Consider the following 22,815-nt stretch of genomic DNA (forward strand, 5'->3'; position numbering starts at 1 on the left):
GCAAAAAATAAAAAAAATAAAGTGTGGGTACAGGGTGCCAATAATTAATAAAAAAAAAAAAAGCCCAAAAACTTCCTTGAAGTGAAAGTGTTGTGTATTTGCACACAAGCATGCGCACTTTTGAAATATGGGCACTCATGTGTGCAAAGCTAATAATATAAATATATTATATAGAGAATGTGTGGCCTTCCCGAAAGAGGTGAGACAGGCTCTAGATGGACAGGAAGAGCTCCCAGAAGACTGGAATACTACTGCCAAGGTATTCAGAGAGGCAGGCAGGAGAGTAATTGGGTGTTTTCTGGTAGGAAAGGGGAGAAGGAGACTTGGTGGTGGAACCCCAAAATACAAGTCATCCAAGGTAAGAGATTAGAGAAGAAGAAGTGGGACACCGAGAGGACTGAGGAGAAGCGTAAGGAGTACATTGAGATGCAACGTAGGGCAAAGGTAGAGGTGGCGAAGACTAAACAAGTGGCATATGATGACATGTACACCAGATTGGAAACGAAAGAAGGAGAAGGAGCTCTACAGGTTGGGCAGACAGAGGGATAGAGATGGGAAGGATGTGCAGCAAGTAAAGGTGACTAAGAATAGCGATGGAAATATATTGACTGGTGCCAGTAGTGTGCTAAGTAGAAGGAAAGAGCACTTTGAGAAGTTAATGAATGAAGAAAATGGGAGAGAATGCAGAGTCGAAGAGGCAAGTGTAAATGACCGGGAATTGACAAAGAAGTTATGGGAAAGGGTAGTGGAAGCTAGACTCAAGACAGAATTAAGTATCTGCGAGCAACAGTATGGTTTCATGCCTAGAAAGACTACCACAGATGCATTATTTGCCTTGAGGATGCTCGTGGAAAAGAACAGAGAAGGAGTGACATTTTATCTTTGTAAATCTAGAGAAAGCCTATGACAGAGTACCAAGAGAGGAACTGTGGTACTGCATGCGCAAGTCTGGTGTGGCGGAGAAATATGTAACAATAGTACAGGAAATGTATGAGGGCAGCAGAACAGCGGTGATCTGTGCCGTTGGTGTGTCAGAATAATTTAAGGTGGAGGTGGGACTGCATTAGGGTTCCGCGTTGAACCCGTTCCTGTTTGCGGTAGTAATGGATAGGCTGACAGACGAGGTTAGACTGGAATCCCCTTGGACTATGATGTTCGCAGATGATATTGTGATCTGCACTGAAAGCACGGCGCAGACAGAGGAACAATTAGAAAGATGGAGGCATGCACTGGAAAGGAGAGGAATGAAGATTGAGGGATTCTGTTCTGACAATTGCAGGGACCAGAACAAGCGTGTCCTGTGGCCTGTCCTGAGTTATATATTACGGCTACATCAGCACATGCACGATGATTTTTATTAATGATTGTACAGACAGTTTTTGAAAAACAATACAAGTACAAACCTAACAAAATATAAATACAGATAATTCCCAATATTTTGAGCAAATGGGGAGCAGCAAATTGGTGGTGCGCATTGTACATTGGTAGAAGGGTATTCTTGATTTTTTTTTTTTTTTTAGGTCAATCTTGGGGTGTGCATTATGCTTCAGGACACATTATACTCAATAAAATACGGTAAGTGACATTAATGGAATTAGTTCCAAAGGCTAATGGCACCACGATAATGTAGGAACATTTTGGATTGAAGCCTGATGAACCCATCTATCCTCCTCACGCCAATAAGATAAGTCAAATTTGTATGAACTTGCAACAAAAACACGTCTCAAAATCTCAATGTGATGAAATCCATTTTAAGCACAATCATCCCACCCTATCTCTTCAGTTGGGAACAAAAAAATACTGGTACCTTTTCAGTTTCACATATTCTTGAAAATATGGAAACTTTTGGCTAACAATGCAAATGTGACAACGTACAGCATGGGTCACTAACACGGTGTCTGCGGGTGCATGGTTGCCCACGAGAACCATTTAAGGTGGCCGAGGGATGTTCTAAAAATAGCACAAGTCACAAATTGTTATTATTATTAATATTTGTGCTTTAAATTTTAAATGTGACTTGCTTACATCAATGAAATTGTTAAAATAATATTGTATAAAATATAATATTTATCTATTGTAAAGTTTGCCGCAAACAGGTCACGAAGCCCTTTATACGATCGATGGTCAAATAGTAGCCCTCAGCCTCAAAAAGGTTAGTGACCCCTGGCCATATAGTATATGATACATGTGTGCGCACATTATATAAAGTGTAGTGTTACTTACTATTGTAATAGATGTCACCATTGGACATGTTGACAAAGACTGCAGACTTTTGAAAAGTAGTACAAATCTTCAATCAAAACAGGTTGCTTTTATCTACTTATTGTAACTTCCACAGCAGTGCGATAGCCAACCCTACATACCGGGGGCGACCAGCAAGCCACGCGGAGTTTCGTCGCGGCTTTACTTACTTACTGAAACATAATCGAAGGTGGCATGTCTGTTTGTGAGAATAATATCGTCCAGAATTAAAAAAAAAAAAGCACCAATAACAACCTATTGCTGTTTTTCACTCAAAAGCATACACCTGCAGCAAGGTGCTTCAGCAGAAAAATAGAAGCGTGGAAGGGGGGAAAGTGAATAGCCAGTTGCTATTAATGGTTTTTGTCTCCAACCTCATAAATTGATCATTAAAATATTTTTAATTGCTGTTATTATTATTATTATTACTGTACTACTATTATTATTCTGTTATTAAAAAGTATCTTATTTTTGTTTTTATAGGAAAAGGCTTATCCTGGATAAAGCGGAGCAAAATGGATGGAGTGTCGTTTAGATATTTATTTCGTAAATACATATTTTGGCCTCAAATAGGTTTTGATCTTCAGTTTCATTCTAAAATACAGTATTGTCCTCTTTTTCTTTTTAACTATGATGGTTTGAACTTTAAGAGTGTCTAAACAAGAGAAATGTGAGAAAATGTTATTGCCTGTCTGATAAAACTTTATAAATGGTCTGGTTCGGGATTGAACAGCTTTAAAACATTAAAAAAAAATAAAATAAAAAAAAATCATACTGTAAATGGAAAAAAAACTGAACAAAAAAAAATGCAGAACTGTAAAAACATGCTCTGTAAATGAAAAAAAAAAAGATTTCACTTAACGCAGGTATAATTTGGAACGTAACTCCCGCGTTAAACGAGGGAACACTGTATACCCAACGTACAAAAAATATAGTCTTTAAGAAACATTAAAAATGTTGGATAGTGATTGCCCAGGTGTATCTAATGTTAAAAGACATTTCTACCTTGCATGATGCTGAACAAAATGGGGCCAGATCGAAGATTAAAGGAAAGTCAACATGACGGTTGACTTTTCGGAAATTCATTCCGGCCTTTGAAGACAAAAAGATAGCATACAGAATTTACATGACTCTTGGGCTGCCACTTTTAATTGAAAAAAGATGGGAAACCTGGTGGAAACGTTTCAGATGCAATGTGATGACGGGAGGAAGTGAGGAAATGAGCATTTGTTTTCTTGCACTCGTGTAGATCTCCACCTTTTTATCTGCAACAGAAAAAAAAGCAACGTAAAAATTTAAGGTCACACATGCTTTCAGAATATTTGCCCGATAGTAGAATTGTTTGAAATAACGCATTTTAGAATTCTATCCAGGTAAACAGTGACATGCACAAAATTTTGGCCCACCACCTGAGCTGCTCTTGTGTATCTGCTTTTGTCTCCGTTCAGTGCAACTCTCACAAAGCAACTTGTTGTTACCCATCAGTAGTTCCACAGAGGTAAATTGGTGGAGACAGGACTGGATGGAGCATTCCTTGGAGCTGGGATTGTAACTTTGGGAGAGTGCCTGGAATGCCCTACGGCGGTACTGATGGTGGAGATTCTCTAGTGATTTTGTTTCCTCTGGCTCCTCAGGGGAACATCGCAAGGGAGGCGAGCTGTCTCCTGAACTGAGGCCAAGGCTGACTTTTGACAAACTGCTTACTAGTGGGTCCACATTGCCACATTGCTTAGAAGAGGGTGATGAGGTGTTAGCAAATACAGCGGCTGAATTGACCGTGGGTGTCGTGTGGGATTGGACATGACTGGACATAGTGTGCGGGGCCCACTCGCTCTCTGAAGCCTCACTGTCGGCATCATTACTGCTGTCCTGAAGGCCAGAGCCTCTCTCACTGCCATCTGAGAGGCTTCCGTCAGTGGCCATGTTGTGCGCAAAGACACAGCGGGTTGTTCCACCATCAATCCCCTCTTCTTCGTATTGTTCCACACAGAAATCTGCCCTCTTTCCGTTCACGGAGCTGGAAGACATCTTGCCATATTTTTTCTGGCAGAAAAACAAAAATGTAAGCCCTTTACAATGACAACAATAACACATTACTAAATGTATGCATTCCTAAGTTAAGTAACCACACATAACAGATTCGAGCTACAATTCGGTTGTGAGTCGAATCAATGAGTCCAACAACAATAACAAAAAACAAATCGTCAATTGGAATTTTTGCTGCAAAAGTTGCCAGCTAAACTGCATTTTCTATTAAAAATAAAAAATCCATAATTGTTGGCCTGTCTGTGTCAAGCTCAATGCTGAAAAGGGTCTATTATTAGCCTAGTTTTGTAGTAGCTACAGAGATTTTAATTGGCAGCAATACAACCAAAGTCAGAAAGGAGTAATCACTGGAGAGGGCGACAGGCAGAATCATTTTGGGAAAGTTTATCCAACACAGTCAGAACGGTGAATTTTGCTGAAAGGCAACTATTTGCATATATGTAATATGAAAGGCAAATGTGGAATTAACAGGGTGAGTCTGAGCCCTTAATAGGTACGTTAGCATCAGCGTTTCGGTCGGATTGCCAAGATGGCTGCTTCGGCTTTATGAAATTTTATGTCACAAAATCACACATTTTAAAAATATATTCAGATACAAACTGTACTGAGGATTAGGTTAGGTATTTTAAATTATTCAGACTTCTTTTCCTTTCGGCTTGTCCTGTCAGAGGTCGCCACAGCGTGTCATCTTTTTCCATCTAAGCCTATCTCGTGCATCTTCCTCTCTAACACCCACTGTCCATTTTAGATTCTTCAGACGAAATGTCCTATTTGGTGCGTAAGCAGTTGATTTTCTACCGTGAGCAAAAAACTTGTCCGGGGTGTAAAATTCGAGAAAATTTTTCATTTTAGTCTGCTTTCATTTGTCCTATTTTCATGCAAAATCCCTATTTTATTAACTGTAAGGCTGTATAAGTGAAAATATATATTTTTTACTATTACCAATGTTTTTTTACATTTTATTTGGCTGATGATAGGAGATATATTTCATTAATAATGCCATATTATAAGATTTTTAATAGTTTTTATAGTGCTATTTTAATAATGGATCATGGAAAATAGCATTGGAATAGGCTGGTGATAAGCCAATAATCATTATCTGAAAGTAAAACCATCATTTTGGTAATATCATGGTTTTGTGGTCATGAATTTACTAATTGATTTTGCTAATTAAGAGTTAATTAGTGCTATTTTGTAATGCATCAGAGAAAATAGCATTGGAATTGGCTGGTGATGGGCCAATGATCATTATCTGAAAGTTCCATTGGAATATCTAAATAAAGTTATGATTATTTTTTCAGTAAAAAATGTTTTGGTCACAGATTTCCCATTGTTTGTAATTGAAAACAAAGAGATTATTTACCCCTAATCTGCAATCTTTAAAGTTTAACACGTTTATCAGTTCTTAACCTATCACATCGAGCTTGGTGTCATTGGAAAACTTATTTCAAGTTCTTTCCACTTCAGCGTCAACCCAACTTGAAAATGTTGCTAACATACCTACTATACAAATAATAATTTGGGTTTTAGGTTGTTTTAGTTGCATAGTGTTTTCTGCACAGTTTGAGATAATTTCATTCATATTAAGATGTGACAAAAACAAACGTATGTCTCTTTCTTTTTTACTGTGTTTATGAACGGGAACATTTTCTTTTAAGATGTATAGGGGAGTATTAAGTTAGATTTTTTGGACGAACCATAATTTGAGTACAGCTATGCACTTGTGTGTACTTAGAGTACACAATTTCTCTGTTGTTTTTTATATTTAAATGTTAGCGTGTCAGGACAATTATAGCAGCAGTGACTCACCTGTCCTCTCAGCTTCCTGGTGTTTCTGTTTCCTGAGTTTGTTGTGGAAACGACCACCATGTTGGCGTCCTGCTCTCGACTTTCCTTCACTGCCCTGATACTGTTAGATGGTTTTGATATCTGTGGCAACAGAGTAAAGCAACATTAGCACAAAGTTTTGACAAAATTCTTTATTTGCAAGCATAATTAAGAAGCTGTCAATAATAAAACCGATATTTCTGTAAGTTATTCAGTATATTACCCGTTCCTCTATTATGGGTAAAGAGATGTCTATGAAAGCTTCCTTAACTGTTGAGATCTGAAAGGCAAATCAGTGTGTGAGTGTAACAGTATGCCAACTCAGGACTAAACACTCACTTTTCCAAAGCAACTAATCAAGAAAGTTAAATAATTGGTTCATAACTCATGTTTACCCATCCACACTTACATGTTCACACTCTTCACACATAATTGTATTGGTCAGCTCTCCAACAAAGATGCGGTCAATGAAGTTCATCTTTACAACTTCCTTTCCATATGCTGGTGAGGATAAACAGTTTGAAAAATTCAACACTATATGAATATAATTGTAACCTAGCATATGTAATTTTAATTTGCCATATTGAAGCCACAGTCAATCAAAGACAATGCTTTTCAGCTCTTTTGTACGCCAATATTAGCTACACTAGTGTTTTTGTTTTTCAATTTTTAAAAATTAAACTCAAGGTAGGTCAAATTTAAAACCCAGGAATATAAAGCTGTGAGTTCGTTGATCTGCTACAGCATCTTGCAGGTTTTGCTTTATTATCCTCTTTTGGGACCATCCTGTTTCTGTTTAGTAATGGTATTTCTCTAAACAGCCACAAGATGGGACTATAGTTCTTAGCCATCTGAATGCTTCAGCATAATGGACCTTTGACTTGGCGTCTGGTTTCCTCATCTGCTGTCTTCTCAGTAGGATTGTTAAAAGCCCGGAGAATTCCAGCCTTCACCCTCTAAAAAGCCAAAACAATTTAACAAGTGTGATCAAACCTGATTTTGAGGATTTAAAATGGATACACTGCAATACGTAGGAGATTCCTTTTATGTTTGTTACATTCTTTTAATTACATCCATTACAAAAATAATAGCATCCCCGCCAAAGCTCATCTTGACAGTTGCGTCTTACAAACATCATTAGAAAAATAATTATTGTGCTTGTCTGAAACTGTTACGATGGGGTTCTCTTCATTATCTGTGTATATAGGTCCATGTGTATGTGTGTGTGTATGCAAGAAAACTCTAGAGGGGTCCTCCGATTAAAGGTGACATGGTCAGTGAGTTGTTTGTGAGAGAGCTGTGAAGAGGCACAGCCACAGTAAAGCACCAATCAATACATAATTGGCCATGGTCTGTGTCTGTATTTGAGACCAGTTGTCCCGATTGTCCCAGGAGCCACGCAGTGAACTGGCTATTTAGGTCAAAAACCCTCGTTAATCCTAGTCCAGCCAGTCTCTCACCCCACACGGTCACTGCAGTGAGACAAGGCTGAAACTCTAATTAATTACCAGTAACCCCCACCCTTCCTCTCCAAAGTAACAGCATGCATGGTCCCACATGGGTAAGGAGAGGGGGGGGGGGGGCGTAAAGGAGTGGGAATTGCTGCTGGTGCAACGGTCCAGGAATGGAAATAAAAATAAAGATGGGGTGAAGAAGGGCAGTCCATGCCCTGAGAGAGTAATAACTACCATCTCAGTTAATTGCTGATAATTGACTGGGGTCAGATTAACATATTTACATCTCTGATACTAATAGCCAAAGAACACAAACACTTAGGGGGTCTCAAGGATGGTCACACCCATCTCATTTTCATGCTCAGACACAAGGCAGCATGCATTAACACTGTACTAAATATTCCTAATGTTACAGTATATGTAGAAATCATCCGAAACAAACAGATGATTACTCTTTTCTAGAACAATTGGTAATTTTTGATGTTCTTTATTTACAGCAAAACATTCTGCCCCCCCTAAAAAAAAATATATATATATATATATATATATATATATATATATATATATATACACACATATACACACACACACACACGTTTTCATTTAAAACAGAGAAGCTATTATGTTACTTTATTTGTGAACATGCCTGGTTGATGAAATACATTTGATTACATGAATAAAGGCTCAACCTCATCCTCGATGCTTCTTTGATTAAATTGGAAAATGGCTGATGAGTGCGTGTGTGTTGGGAGGGGGTGATGGGTGACCCTCAAGCACAATGATGCAGCCCAGGAGTTCATTGAGCAGCTGTGGGTTTCCCAAGATCGCACAATGATGTTGGCTATGCCACTTGCAAGCCCCTGATTTAGCACAACTGTCAATGTTCACAAGTTTGAATGGGAGCTGAGACTGTGGACCCTAGGGCTAACCACTAAATACACCTGCTATCTTCCCTTGCTAGGTTCACGTAGCCACTGGTGGGGCAACTCGGAACATCTCAGCCTTCAAAAAAAACGGATGCAGGTTTGCTAATTGCTCTGTGAAGAGTTGGGGGTGGCAGCGTGTCGGAGACATGCATACGCACAATCACAAGCACACAATATAAAACATCAGATCAGACCTCTTATTTACAAGGCTGAAAATAGTGTGAAAAAATGGGTGTTATTTAATATGAAGACCATTTTATTATTGAGCTGTCAATGCTGCATACAGGAGTAAAAATAAAATAAGAGGCTCTTTAATTACTCATGGAAATTCAAAGTATTATAAAAGACATTGCTTACTTTAGTTTCCTCTACTCTTATGGAGTCCAGCAAATAGTGAAGAAGCTCTTGGCTGTCCTGTTGTTGATACCCCTTAAACCGTGAAGCCCTGGTAAAGACAGTGAATTTCTTACTTAAACAAAAACCACAGACACATAAATTCAAAAGCTTCAGCAATTACATTTATACATATGGTAAACAGACTAAATACAAAGGCATGTATCATAAATATTAGCTGTTCGTAATTCAAACACATTAATGAAGGATATTTTTCTGCTCATATCTGTTTTATGTGAAGACATGAAACTGCCTTCCTATCTGTCTGTGGAACAACTTTCATTTGATATTTATTATTCAACTGGATCACCAACATCATGAAGAGTGGATGAAAATATTCACAATTCTTGATCTTATTACATCGGATTTAACAGACCAGTTTGATACCTACAACTAGTCTCGTCTTAAATCAGGTAGGCTGTTTTTTTTTCTTTTTAGACAGCCGTCCAATAAAAACCTTAACTCCTGTATAGGAAGAGGAAAGGTTCTTCATGCGTCCGTCCCCTAGCTGTCCACATTGAACAGATGTGAGGACAGATGTCACAGGCAGATGGGCAGCAAAGGACAGAGCCACATCAACCTGTTGGGCTAAAATACACACATAACCAGAGGACAGGTTGGTCTCATATGGACATCACAAAGTGACACAACCTTTCTGGTTCAGGAGGTCTACAGCCCAAGTGTTGGACGAGTCTGTTAAATCCGTACGGTAAACGGATCACAAAGTCCTTGTGGTATAATACTTATTTGATGTCCAGCAACATGTCCTTAGCACAGGTCACTGACAGGTCCTCTAGTGTTGGCCTAAATCAACTGGCCCCACCTTTAAATACTGACACAATATTGTTCTCTACTAATGCATTTAAAAGAGAAAGGTGGGTGGAGGATTGAAAACTGTGGGGGACACACACCATTCATTTGTAAGACCTAACGACAAAGTGTAAAGATGAAAAAAAGAAAAGTGAAAAACTGGTGAGAATTATTGGGAAAGATGACGTCTGGAAGCTTGTCCCAGTGGACGGAAGCAGAAGGGCCCTGTAGCTTTGCTCTTAATCTGGCCAATGCAAGCAGCTGCGGTGCTAACGCAATTAATCACCGGATGAGTTAGTACCAGACACAAGACCACACAAGCTCATATCCTGAACACACACATATGAGCAACACAATGCACCCAGGAACAAATGAAATAAGGAAATATTCCTGCACCCACTCACATGAAGACAAACTCTTAATCACCTAGAGTATGTCACCTGATTATACAAAAAGCAGCATTTTTGTGGTTTGTGAATTTCAATGAATCATTTTTAATTTCTGATTACCAAATATAATTTGGGTTCGTAAGCACATCATCAACAAAGGGCTAAAACTATAAATATAATTTCTCACAATCACAGGATTAATAAAATACTGCACTAATCGAGTTACAATGCAATATGTTTCGGTAGAATTATTACACGGGTAATTCTGTGGCTCCTCTGAACAGAAAAAAACCTGTTGTAATAAATAAATAAATAAACATTAGCTTTGAATGAATAGGCTTTAGCTGGGCAGAAGATTGCTCCATGTGGTTAGTGCATTTGTCTCACAGTCCAGAGGTTGTAGCTTTGAATCTGTGCTCATCAAATTTGCCCACTTTCCAAAATCATGAATCATGACTGGTTAGCACATCTGCCTCATAGATCTGAGGACCAGAGTTCAAATCCGGCCTCACCTGTGTGGGGTTTGAATATTCCCCTCATGTCTGCGTGGGTTTAATCCAGGTATTACTCTTTTCTTGCAAACCCAAATAACATGCATAGTGGGTTGCTTGAAGACTCTAAGTTGCCCGAATGTGAGTATGAGTGGCTGCTTGTTTATGTGCGCCCTGCGTTTGGCTGGTGCGCAGCTCAGTGTGTACCCAACCTCTCACCCACAGTTAGCTGGGCTAGATTCCAGTGTACCTGTGATCCTAGTAAGGATAAGCGATGTAGAAAATGGATGGGTGTAAAGACTACAATGTCAATTCCAATGAAGTTTGGACATTGTGTTGAACAAAAACAAATGATTTGCAAATCATATTCAACCTGTATTTAATTTAATACACAAACCCATGAACTATATTAGCAAAAAATAATTAAGTTAAAATATTAGGGCTGCATCACATTCCAAAAGAGCCCAGACAGGATCATGTTTATCACTTTTCTATGACCTTTTCTCTTAACATTCAATAAACGTTTGGGAGCTGAGGACACTATTGGTTGAGGCTTTGTAAGTAGAATTCTTTCCCATTCTTGCTTGATGTACAGCTTCAGCTGTTGAACGGACAGGGGTCTCATTTGTTGTATTTTACACTTCATAACACGCCACACACTTTCAATGGTCTGAATTGCCAGTCTAGTACCCACAATCTTTTGCTATGAGGCCACACTGTTATAACGTGCAGAATGCCTTTTGTCATTGTCCTGCTGAAATAAGTAGGGGCGTCCATGAAAAAAGACGACATGGAGGGCAGCATACAATAGTGATCAAAATATCAGTCCAATATTACTAACCAGACTAATCCAAGTTTTCAGTATATTTTTTATTGCTATGTCAAAGAAGTTATCAATAGGTACAGTAGATTCTCATAAAGCCAACCGGACCTAGTATTTATGATATGCTCACCCTTAAAGTGAGACTGTCATCCCTATAAACATTCTAAAATAGATATTGTAATGAAAAATACATATAACAGTATTCACTTCAATGTCTATACGAAAAAATAAATGTGAGCGAATTGTGCCTCATCCATGTGCAAAGTTGCGCAATTGAGTGTCCCTCGACATCCAAGTGGTCTCCATATTAGTCGCGTCTTCTGTCCTTGACGTCATCGTCACTTCCGCCGTTGAAAACGCGCAGTGCCTGCGACTATGGAAGCCGAACAACAGAGATATTCAGATTTTTCCGACGCCCCTTCTGACACCGAAGGTCTTTTCGAAGAGGACAACACACAACCGAGTGAAGTTACTGGGGCAATATTACACTATTGTTTCGAGCCCTCAGGGCAAAATTACACAAACCGCATCCATCGCGGCTCATCGCACCCGGCCGGTGTGGCTTATGACAGAGCCGAGCGGTGCTGCTGTAGGGGGGTGTTCACAGTCGAGCCGGGGAGCTTTATGCGTGAGTAACGCATTCTCGGCTGGGTTCTTCAGAGCCACCCCCGTCGCAAAGCCCGACGCGCAGTCTTCATAAAAGCTGTGACCGCCGAACGCAGCGCCTCAGCCGATGTGGCTGAGTTTCGGTGTTCGTGGTGGCATATAAGGAGGAGGTGGAACCGAGCTATGCAGCTTTTAGGGGTATGTTCAAAGTCGCCGCAGTACGCGATGAACACTATCGAGACATTGTTGGCTGGGGGACGCGCACATCGACACATTTCATACCCGGATCTTTTGCTACATTATGAGAGAGACCGATTATGTGGTCCGCCCCAAACTATTTTTTTTTTTTTTTTGGAGCTGTATACACACCTACCTGTTATTTGGAACCCACGAAGCTCTCGTCCTCTGCACCCGTACAATCCATTTTTCACAACGAACAGGGTCTCTTTCAAATTTATGAAGGGTAATTCCATTCTCCCGAGTGTTCAAGCAATGTCCAGCAATGCAATGAGCCGGCATTTTGGCTAACATGAAAGAACAACGAACTACCTTCCCGGAGGTAAAACTAATGGAAACAAACGAGTCCATGAGGGGGCGCCGCTGTCCTTTACGTCACTTCCTGCTTCTTCTCGAAAACAAATCCCTGAGAGGATTTTCATGGCGGGAGTTACAAAAAGCTGTATACGTCAAAATCATGTTTTGTGGTGAAAAAACACATGGGACCATATTGGCTATGGGTTTTTCATTAATAATATACCAAAAGTCATCCGTTTGACGACACTTGACCTTTAAAGCTGTGCAATTCAGAAATTTGTTGAAAGGGGTGTGTTCAAAAAAATTGTCTCCAGTTGATTTTACAAACTCAGAACTATTTTGTACAAACATTTTTTCCTTCTAGGATTTACCAATCAGGCGACACGGTGGAGCAGCTGGAAAGCATTGGCTTCACAGTTCTGAGGAACCGGGTTCAATCCCAGCCCTCCCTCCTGTGTGGAATTTGCATGTTCTCCCAGTGTCTGTGTGGGTTTCCTCCGGGCACTCCGGTTTCCACCCACATTACAAAACCATGCAACATTAATTGGACACTCTAAATTGCCTCTCGGTGTGATTGTGAGTGCGGCTGTTTCTCTATGTTCCCTGCAATTTGCTGACAACCAGTTCAGGGTTTACCCTGCCTCCTGCCCATTAACAGCTGGGTTAGGCTCCAGCACTCCCGTGACCCTTGTGAGGATAAGCGTTTAAGAAAATGGATGAATGGATAGATTTACCAATCATCTGAATTACTAAACTAATAGTTAGTTCTATGACTGCCTTGCGCGCGGTTGCCGCCGGCAGCAGCTCCTCACCTGCGCCTCATTGTCTCTAATTATGCCATGTATTTAAGCCTTATGTGTTGTATTACTAGTTGCCAGTTAATTATATAAGACTACATTAGTCTGCGTGAGTATACATCCTTCTTGTTGTGTATATGCCTCGTTGTCATGGCCAGCGTCTCTGTGCCACCACAGCTAAGTCTAGTTAAGTCTTGTTTTTGCCTAGTAATCATCTGACATCATCTTCATGTTTTTGGACCTTGCCTTTTGCCACGTTTTTGTTCCTTTGGATTTCTTGGAATGATTACCCGTGTATGACCTCTACCTAGAATAAAATCACCCTCAAAATCAAGTCACAGACTCTGAGTCGTGTATTTGTGTCCTACCCAGTGTCCCATCGTTTGTGATATAAACAACTCGTGGCAGCTTTCAGCTGTTATTCCACTCCAAGATTCCTGAATGACATTCTACAATTCATTTACATTTCTTGTCTTTGCTTCCTTAAGAGCATTTTTAAAGTCACCCCACAAGTTTTCAATTGGATTAAGGTCTTTTCCAGTTTTGATCTTGGGCTCAGAGAAGCTGGGGGTCTTCCTGGGTATTGTGGATAAATGGCTTTTGCTTTACATAGAGTTTTAAAAGTTGCACCTATACATGTAGTGTCAAACTGTATTTACTGACACTAGTGTTCTCAAGTGTTCCTGAACCCATGTTGTGATACCCTTTACACATTTTTGATGCAGTACCACCTGAGGGATCGAGGGGCAGAGATTCAACATTCTTTTTAGCCTTGCGCCTTACATGCAGAGATTTCTCCAGATTCTCTTACCCTTTTTATGATATTATGGATTGTAGATGATGAAATCCCTAAATTTCTTGCAATTGTAAGTTGGGGAACATTGTCCTTATACTGTTGGACTATTTTCTTATACACATGATCACAAAGAGGTGTACCTCAAACCATCTTTGCTTGTGAATGACTGAACAATTCAGGGAAACTTTTTATACCTATCTGTTCCAAATTAGCCTGTTTTTCTGTGGGATGTTCTAAAGTGGTGTTTGATGAGCATTTCTTAACTTTCTCACTTTTTTGCAACCTGTCCCAGCTATTTTGGAACGTGTTATAACCATAAAATTCTCAGTTAATGATTATTCCTAACACCAAAGTTGATCTGTTTGAACATTAAAGGTCTAATCCAGAGGAAATGTATTTGATTTGTCTATCATAAAAATGAGGCTAAAATTTCATTTTTTATTCTAAACACAACAGAAATTAAATAAATTAGCATCGAAGTCAGTCTCAAGATTTTGTCCGAAATGTTGCTTAGATTCGGTAAGTTCTGGTTCTCTCAAGAATCTAACAACACGTCCAGGCAACATTTAGCCGGAGAGTGAAAAAGCTAGCAAAGATGGTGAGGAAGTGTGTTGCATACAGCTGTTCTGCGACAAACGCTGATAGAGTCAGGTTACATGAATGGCAGAAAAATTAACAGATAGGCAAGGTATGGACCAGGTTTGTGAAGACAAAGCGGGCGCATTGGAGTTACAAGTCAAAGTCGATAGTATTATGTTCCAAGCATTTCATGGAGGACTGCTTTGAAATCCCCGTACAGCGTTCACTTGGCTTTACTAGCAAGTAAGTAAGTCTGTGTAGTTTTACCACTCCTCCTTGAGGTGGATTGGTGTTAGTCCCCATATCCGTTTTATTTAGAGTAAGGGATGAGGATGCTTTATAGATTTTTGTTTATAAAGGTTCATGTTGTGTTGTTTAGTTTAAGTTGCACAGACATTATGTTAATCCAAGTCACTCTTTTGATAATATTGTATTTTGTATGCTTATGGAAAGTACAAGTCATAAAATTGTTGATTTAAAGATTAAAAGTTGGAATGTCAGGGGTCTTAAAAATCTTAATAAATTGAAACAGGTTATTAATAGAATTAAATTATTGAATGCTAAAATAGTACTCCTTCAGGAGAGTCATTTGACTGATTCAGAAATCAAAAGTTAGAAATAGGTGGCCTGGAAATGTACTATATGCGCATCATACAATAATTATGCACGGGGTGTTTTAATTCTTATTCACAAAACTATACCATTACAAATCACTAATACAATTCAGGATCTAGCAGCGCGATATGTGATAATCCAGGGTACTATTTTCTCTCTCGCATTAAATTTGGTATGTGTATATGGTCCAAATGAGGACAATCCTACATTTTTTGAAGACCTTTTTCTCACAATTTCTACTTTAATTGCACATTAAATCCTGTATTGGATCGTACTACAGGTTTAGATCCAAGTAAAGCGAAAACAAGGAAAATTTTAAAACAATATAGTGTTGATTTAAATTTTCCTTCATAAATAGTAAAATTGATTTATTTTTTTAAATTTATACAGATCAAACGGGAGCCTGTAAAAGGGCAAGCATTCAAAGCTTGCATTCAAGGAGAAATTATCAGGGTTCATACTCAGTCGGACCCAAAAAATTTAAGGGCTTTTTAGGGCCATTCTTAGGGGCTGACACGAAAAATTTAGGGCCGACACGAAAAATGTAGGGCCATCGTGGGAAATCAAGAGTAAGGAAAAAAGACTCACCCAATGGTGCCATCGGCTGTTCTTGGTTCATCAAAGGTTCCAGTACCTCAGTACCTGTGACAGTGATCACCTGTCGCCCCTTGCGGTAGTTCTCATTGATATGACCATTGTCAACGTCTTCACATAACAGTATACAGAAAAACTGATTCTAACTACAATTGCAACTATATACACAAATGTCTTCTACTGATGTCTGTCTCAGCACCCCTACTCTAGGTCCTTTAGCCTACCCAGTGCCTCCTCTATTTGTTGCTGCAGAGGTGCCAAAGAGGCTCTCTTGTCCTTTGCTCTGCCTCTGAGTGGATTGGCCTTGGTGATAAACCTCAGCTTCCTCTTTTCTTCTGCCTGCTCACACAGCCTTCTCAATAAGCGTAGATCTGTCAGTCTCTATTCTGGCTTTTTTGGCTTTGAGGCAGTAGAGATTAAAGTGGGCAGCGATATCAAATGTAGCCAGGTACGAAGTCTTCCTTTCCCCACAGTGGTAGTTTTTAGCAATGTCATTGTCTGGGAACATGACTGCAAACACTTTCGAATTATTTTCACAAGATTTGTAACTGTAATGGCTGCAGATCACTTTTTAAGTCCACACGATCTCTGCCTTTAACGAGTCCGCCTTTGTGTATTGAACTACGTTCATAGAGCCTGACTTCTGGCTGGTTGAAGTCGATGGCTGGACAACTGTAGGTGCGCATGCACTGCTAGTACCACTGCCTGAAGTTGATGCTTCACTATCTTTATATTTTAGAAACAGATTCATACCAACGGAAGATGAGAGAGTCTTTGTCAAATCAGCGTGTCTCCTTTTTTTCCGGTGCGACTCCAGAGCTTTGAGGCACAGCTTTCCTAGCTGGTAGCTTTGCTTGCACAGATGGCAGTAAAACATGTGCCGATCTTTTGCATCTCAACGAACCGAGCTTCCAAACTCCTTACTTTCAACCCAAGCATCTTGAAAAATGCACTTCCCCATGATACAAGTTGGATCGATGAAAGACGTAACGAAGACGAAGTGAAATGCCGACTCACGGAAACAATGGAATATCGACGACAAGATGGCGACTCGTTGTCAACACGGTGACTTCCGTTGACAATTTCCGCCTGTTTTAGACGCCAGACGGATCAATATTTTTTTTTTTTTAAATGAAAAATAATTTTTTTTGGGGGGGGGAGAATTTTGGCGGTAGAGGTCCTCCCTTTGATTTTTTATAATTTAAGGCTTTTTTAGGGGCTTGACCGGTTTTCGTGGATTTTGAGGACTTTTAGGAGCCCCTAAATGCACCTTCGAAAATTTAGGGGTTTTTAGTGACTTTTAGGGACGCGTGCGAACCCTGTTATTAGTTATACAAGTTCTAAATCTAAACAACAAAAAGCAGAGATGTGTGATTTAGAGAAGCAAATAAAGGCGTTAGAAAATGATTTAGATCAGGTAGATGATCCACTTAAACAAAGAATTGTTATTTTTAAGAAGTAAATATAAATTATCTACAGATAAAGCGGCAAAAGTTTATTATGGCTTAAGCAGCGTTATTACGATCAAGGTGAAAAAGCGGGTAAACTTTTGGCTTGGAGGATTAGGAAATTACAAACAGAACGGGCAATTAATAGCACAAGGACATCCAATGGAGATTTGACTATTGACCCTCAAGAAATTAATAGTACTTTCAGGGATTTCTATGAACTGTATATATCCGAGATACAACAGACCTCATTTGAGAGGGATGCATTTCTTGATTCACTTGTATTTCCAGTGCTATCAAAGGAGGCAAAGCAAAACTTAGATAACCATCTGACAGAAGAAGAAATTTCTATTGCCATTCAAAGTATTAACACTAATCGTGCTCCTGGGCCCGATGGATTGACCATAGAATTTTATAAAGCATTTAAAAAACAATTATTGACTCCATTGATGGACATGTATAAAGAATCATATAATAAGGAGACTCTTCCTCCTACGTTGCGACTTGCGTTGATTAGCCTGATCCTCAAACCTAATAAGCCTTCCACAGAATGTTCCTCGTATAGCCCAATAAGCTTGATGGGATGCGATACAAAAATACTTTGGAAAGCCCTGGCAATACGATTGGATCAGTATATACCTAGTTTAATACATAATGATCAAAACGGTTTTGTTAAAAAACGTCAAGGATTTCACAATATTGGAAGAGTTTTGAATATTTTACATGAAAAGGCAGCGTGTAAAGACAAAGCACTACCGTTGTTGGATACATGTTCGACCTTTGACAGAATTGAATGGTCATTTTTATTTAATGTTCTCCCGCGGTTTGGATTTGGCAATAATTTTCTTAAATGGTTAAAAATTTTATATACAAACCCTACTGCTTGTATTATCACTAACAGTATTTCTTCTTAACCAATTGTTTTGAAAAGATCCACACGGCAGAGCTGTCCTCTTTCCCCAATGTTGTTCATTTTAGCCTTAGAACCTCTGGCCATGTCGATTCGTATGGATAGAGGCTTGACGGGCATCCAAATTGGTGATCAAGATCACAGAATCTCTCTTTATGCTGATGACGTCATTCTCTTTTTGACTAAGTTATCCACGAGCCTTACAAAATTATTGGAGCAAATTAAAAAGTTTGGTAGTTTCTCAGGTTATGTGATTAATGATACAAAGTCATCCATTTTATTTTTAAGTACTGAAGAGAGGCTTAATCCTGTGGTTAACACTCCTTTTTTGAACGCAAGAGATGGATTTACTTATTTGGGGGTCAAAATTTCCCCTGATGTTAACAATATAGTTCACATTAATTACGACCCTTTAATCTTAGAGGTACAACAGTTACTAGACAGGTGGATGATTATGCCAATTTCAATGTTGGGACGTATAAACAGTTAAAATGAGCGTTTTGCCGAAATGTTTATATTTTTTTCAAACCATACCTCTTCCATTACCTGACATCTTTTTCACTAGACTCAACAGAATGCTCCTGAATTTTATTTGGAATAATAAGAAAGCCAGATTAAGACTACGGTTGCTTTATATGCCTTATGAAACTGGAGGGTTACAATTTCCAAAATTTAAATGGTATTACTGGTCTGTTCAACTACGTTCAGCTATGTATTATTTTTCAACATCACCATCACTCTCTTGGGTAAAAATAGAGCAAGCAACAGTACCACACCTTCTATTAAAGTGTTATTTATATTCTGATGAGAATAGAGTATTAAAACGGCAGACCAAGAATCCATTTTTGAAAAATACTAGTTATCTGGTTTGATTCACACAAACATAAAGGGGACACTCCTTTACTTTTACACTTCTCTCCCATATGGGGTAATGCGACTTTTAAAGCTGGAGTAGCAGATGGGGGTTTTAAATTATGGGCAAATAATGGTATAAAATCAATAGGTGACCTTTATGTAAATGGTGAAATGCTTACATTAATTCAAATATGTAAAAAATGTTCTATTCCCAATAAGCATATTTTCAAATATCTGCAGTTAAAACACTTTATGTGAGGACAAATGAAAAACATAATGTATGAACCCCCTTTGTCCAGTTTAGAAGATATTGTCCAGTCAGGTTTGCATGGATGTAAGCAGATATCTATGTTCTATAAATCTCTAGTCTCACATGATACAGAATCAAGTAAAAATAGATTGGAGGCATGGAAACTAGATATTAAAGAAAATATTGAAGTAATTGATTGGGAACATGCTTGCCTTAAAGCACAAAAAGAAACAATAAATACTAGAATGAGGCTATTACAATATAAATGGCTGATGAAGACTTATGTGACTCCTGTTAAACTTCATCAGTCGACCCCTGACATTCCAGACACGTGTAGTAAGTGCTCTAATGACAAGGGTACTTTATATCACTGTTTATGGGATTGTTGGAAAGTCAAAGATTATTGGAAATCTATTGTTCAGACAATTTCTATATTAGTTGGAATTTAGGTTCCTCATTGCGCAACACTGTATCTTAGGTATATATCCCAAGGATTTTGCTGTTATAAAAAGAAGGCCACGCTTATAGACTTTGGTCTCCTGCAGGCCAGGAGAACAATTGCATTATTTTGGAAAAAAGTGGACGTTCCTTCAATAAAAGTTTGGATGTTGGAAATGGCATCATGCACTGGAAAGAATCACGTATATCATGAGAGGAAGAGCTCAGGAATTTGAGGACATACGGAGACCCTTAGAAGAGTTTTTGAAAAAAATGTGAATTATTTGTGATTTGTGTGGTTTTTTTTTCTGTGCATACTGTGTTTTTTTGTTTTACTGTTATTGTGTTGTTTTTGTAAAATTATATATGAAAAATCAAATATATTGTTTAAAAAAAAAGTACATCTGTGTTTAATTACGTCCGTGTTCAATTGTTTAGTATCTACCTCGTTTTAAATGTAAGTACAATGTGATGTTTAGGAGGTGATGAAATTTGGACACTGTATAAAGTTGGTGTACTGTTGACGCCAAGGTCTTCCTCAAATTCAACGACAGCAGTGTGTGCTCTCGAGTGTTTGGTGCATTATAATAATACGAGCTAAATGGATGTAAATAACGCCAAGAATGCGCTATAAACAAAGGACATTAGTCTGATCTGACAAAATATTCCAAATTGAAAATATAAATGAAATATTTTTTGTTTTATCTTGCACTAAGCCAAGGTTACTACTGTGTGCCTGTCCAACTATCCACATGTACCTTTCACCAATGAGAATTAACCCCTCCGTGGATATTGCGCAATCCACGTCACTGACCAATCAGAGGCCAGAGGTCTGCATAAACCAAAGCCCGTTTTTGCGCCCGCCATTTTCTCAGACAACATTGCATCGTCCAGTATAAGCTTTGTTAGGATTTTATCACGTATTTGGGTTATTTAACAAAAAATATGGTTAAGAGGTGTAGTCACGGACTTTGTAATAGTGACGACAGTTATCCTGAAAGGCTAGTTGGTGGAGTTCGATTCGTACCCTTTCCAAAACCGAAGACCCAGTACGAAAAATGCCTTAGATTGATCAAACTTTGTGGAAGACCGCATCATCAACTGAATCCATCTAAAATCAACCGGAACAGATATGTTTGCACGAAGGTATGCCCTATATTTGATTTTCAATACATGTCTCGTATAAATGAATTCGAAGTTCTTCGCTAGCATAACACTGCTGCGTGTGAACGATTGACACACTTATTCTTTGTTGAGCGATATTTAGTGACGATCGGACTGCACAAATGTGTCGCTTTCTTGCTGGCTCGCGGCCGAAGCTTAACCAGACTGTGTTTGCACGAAGATATGCCCTATATTTGATTTTTAATACACGTCTCGTATAAATAAATGAGACGTTCTTCGCTAGCATAACATTGCTACGTGTGAATGATTGAATGAAATCAGAAGCATGGCGTCTCTCTCAGTTCAGAATGTATTGTATTTAGAATCTATAATATATCGTTGATTTGAATGAAATCAGAAGCATGGCGTCTGCGCGTCTAACAATGTATTGTATTGTATTGTATTTGCCATTTTTTACGGTTTGTCTTACGTCAGCGCACGTGGCGTGACGTCACTTCAGGAGGCGTGGTTAAGTGCCCTGTACGGAGGGGTCAATTGTAACCCAAAACTGAAAAGACGAGCTAATGAAAAATGAAATGTTAGCAGTGGCAAGTTCCCTGAAGTTTAGATTATTTGCTTGTTTTTCAGAATAAAAAAACTGTTTATGTGTAATTCACTTGCTTACTGCCATGGTCATATCCACAATTGTCAGTTTAAACTCATTATCAGAAGTTGTGTATCTGACGTAAGGTCAAGTGAGTATGAAGAGCTGGCCGACATCATTGAAAGTGCCTATTTAAACCCTCTCTGTGACAGAAGAGTCTCCTCTAGGATGAAGGGCAAACTTTCTAAAACAGTGGTGAGGCCGGCCGTGATGTACGGATTAGAGACGGTGGCTCTGAAGAAACAACAGGAAGCAGAACTAGAGGAAGCAGAAATGAAGATGTTGAGGTTCTCGCTCGGAGTGAGCAGGTTGGATAGGATTATAAATGAGTTCATTAGAGGTACAGCTAAAGTTGGATGTTTTGAAGACAAGGTTAAAAAGAGCATACTACAATGGTTTGGACATGTCCAGAGGTGAGAGAGTGAGTATATTCGAAGTGTGCTGAGTATGGAGCTACCAGGCAAAACAGCGAGAGGAAGACCAAAGAAAAGCTTGATAGATGTTGTGAGGGAGGACATGAGGACAGTGAGTGTTAGAGAGGAAGATGCACGAGATAGGCTAAGATGGAAAAAGATGAAATGCTGTGGCAACCCCTAACGGGACAAGCCGAAAGAAAAAGGAAGAATTAGAATTTTCCTCCTCCTCAGTTCCTATCTCTTCCACAGACCACCCCATAAAAATTAATCACTGCTGTCTACCACTTCAAGATCCCACTCGCAGCATTTTGACTGTATAGAAAGCCATTTTCTTTCCTGGGGTTTTCTAGACATGACGTCACTCGGAAGCAGCTTCAACAGAGCCTCGGTTTGAAACAGCCACTGGGGGCATTCGGATTCCAAAGAAAATGTGCACTTTGGCGCCAATTTATTTAATTTCTGTTGTGTTGAGAATTTTTGTAATATTTTTTAACGAAAAATTAGCTGTTTGTGTGATATATAAATAAAATATAGGTCCTCTGGATTAGATCTTTAAATAGCTCCTGTTTTTAGTGTATTCAGTTAAATATAGGCTGAACATGATTTGCAAATCATTATCTTGTGTTTTTGCTTAACAACTTCCCAATTTCATTGCAACTGGGTTTGTACTTAAAGATTTTAAACTGTGAATGTTGATTGTTTGTATGTGCAAATTTTATTGCAATTTGCGAATTCAGGCAAAAGTTAAGTTTGAAAAGACTATTTGGGTTTATTGTGCATTATATTACGTGCATTTGCAGGTTAGGTCT

The 22,815-nt window shown here is 38.9% G+C and overlaps 1 protein-coding gene across 1 annotated transcript in view; it reads right to left on the reverse strand.

Moving 5' to 3' along the window:
* usp45 (ubiquitin specific peptidase 45) overlaps positions 1-22,815 on the reverse strand; it is a 68,434-nt gene that overhangs the window by 10,688 nt on the left and 34,931 nt on the right. The window contains 8 exon segments of the mRNA XM_061820638.1: positions 3,247-3,333; positions 3,412-3,506; positions 3,648-4,284; positions 6,097-6,216; positions 6,338-6,394; positions 6,524-6,615; positions 6,989-7,070; positions 8,852-8,939. Coding sequence (XP_061676622.1) covers positions 3,247-3,333; positions 3,412-3,506; positions 3,648-4,284; positions 6,097-6,216; positions 6,338-6,394; positions 6,524-6,615; positions 6,989-7,070; positions 8,852-8,939 — 1,258 coding nt within the window.

Source organism: Syngnathoides biaculeatus, chromosome 5 (genome assembly GCF_019802595.1).
Source record: "Syngnathoides biaculeatus isolate LvHL_M chromosome 5, ASM1980259v1, whole genome shotgun sequence".
NCBI classification, from domain to species: domain Eukaryota; kingdom Metazoa; phylum Chordata; class Actinopteri; order Syngnathiformes; family Syngnathidae; genus Syngnathoides; species Syngnathoides biaculeatus.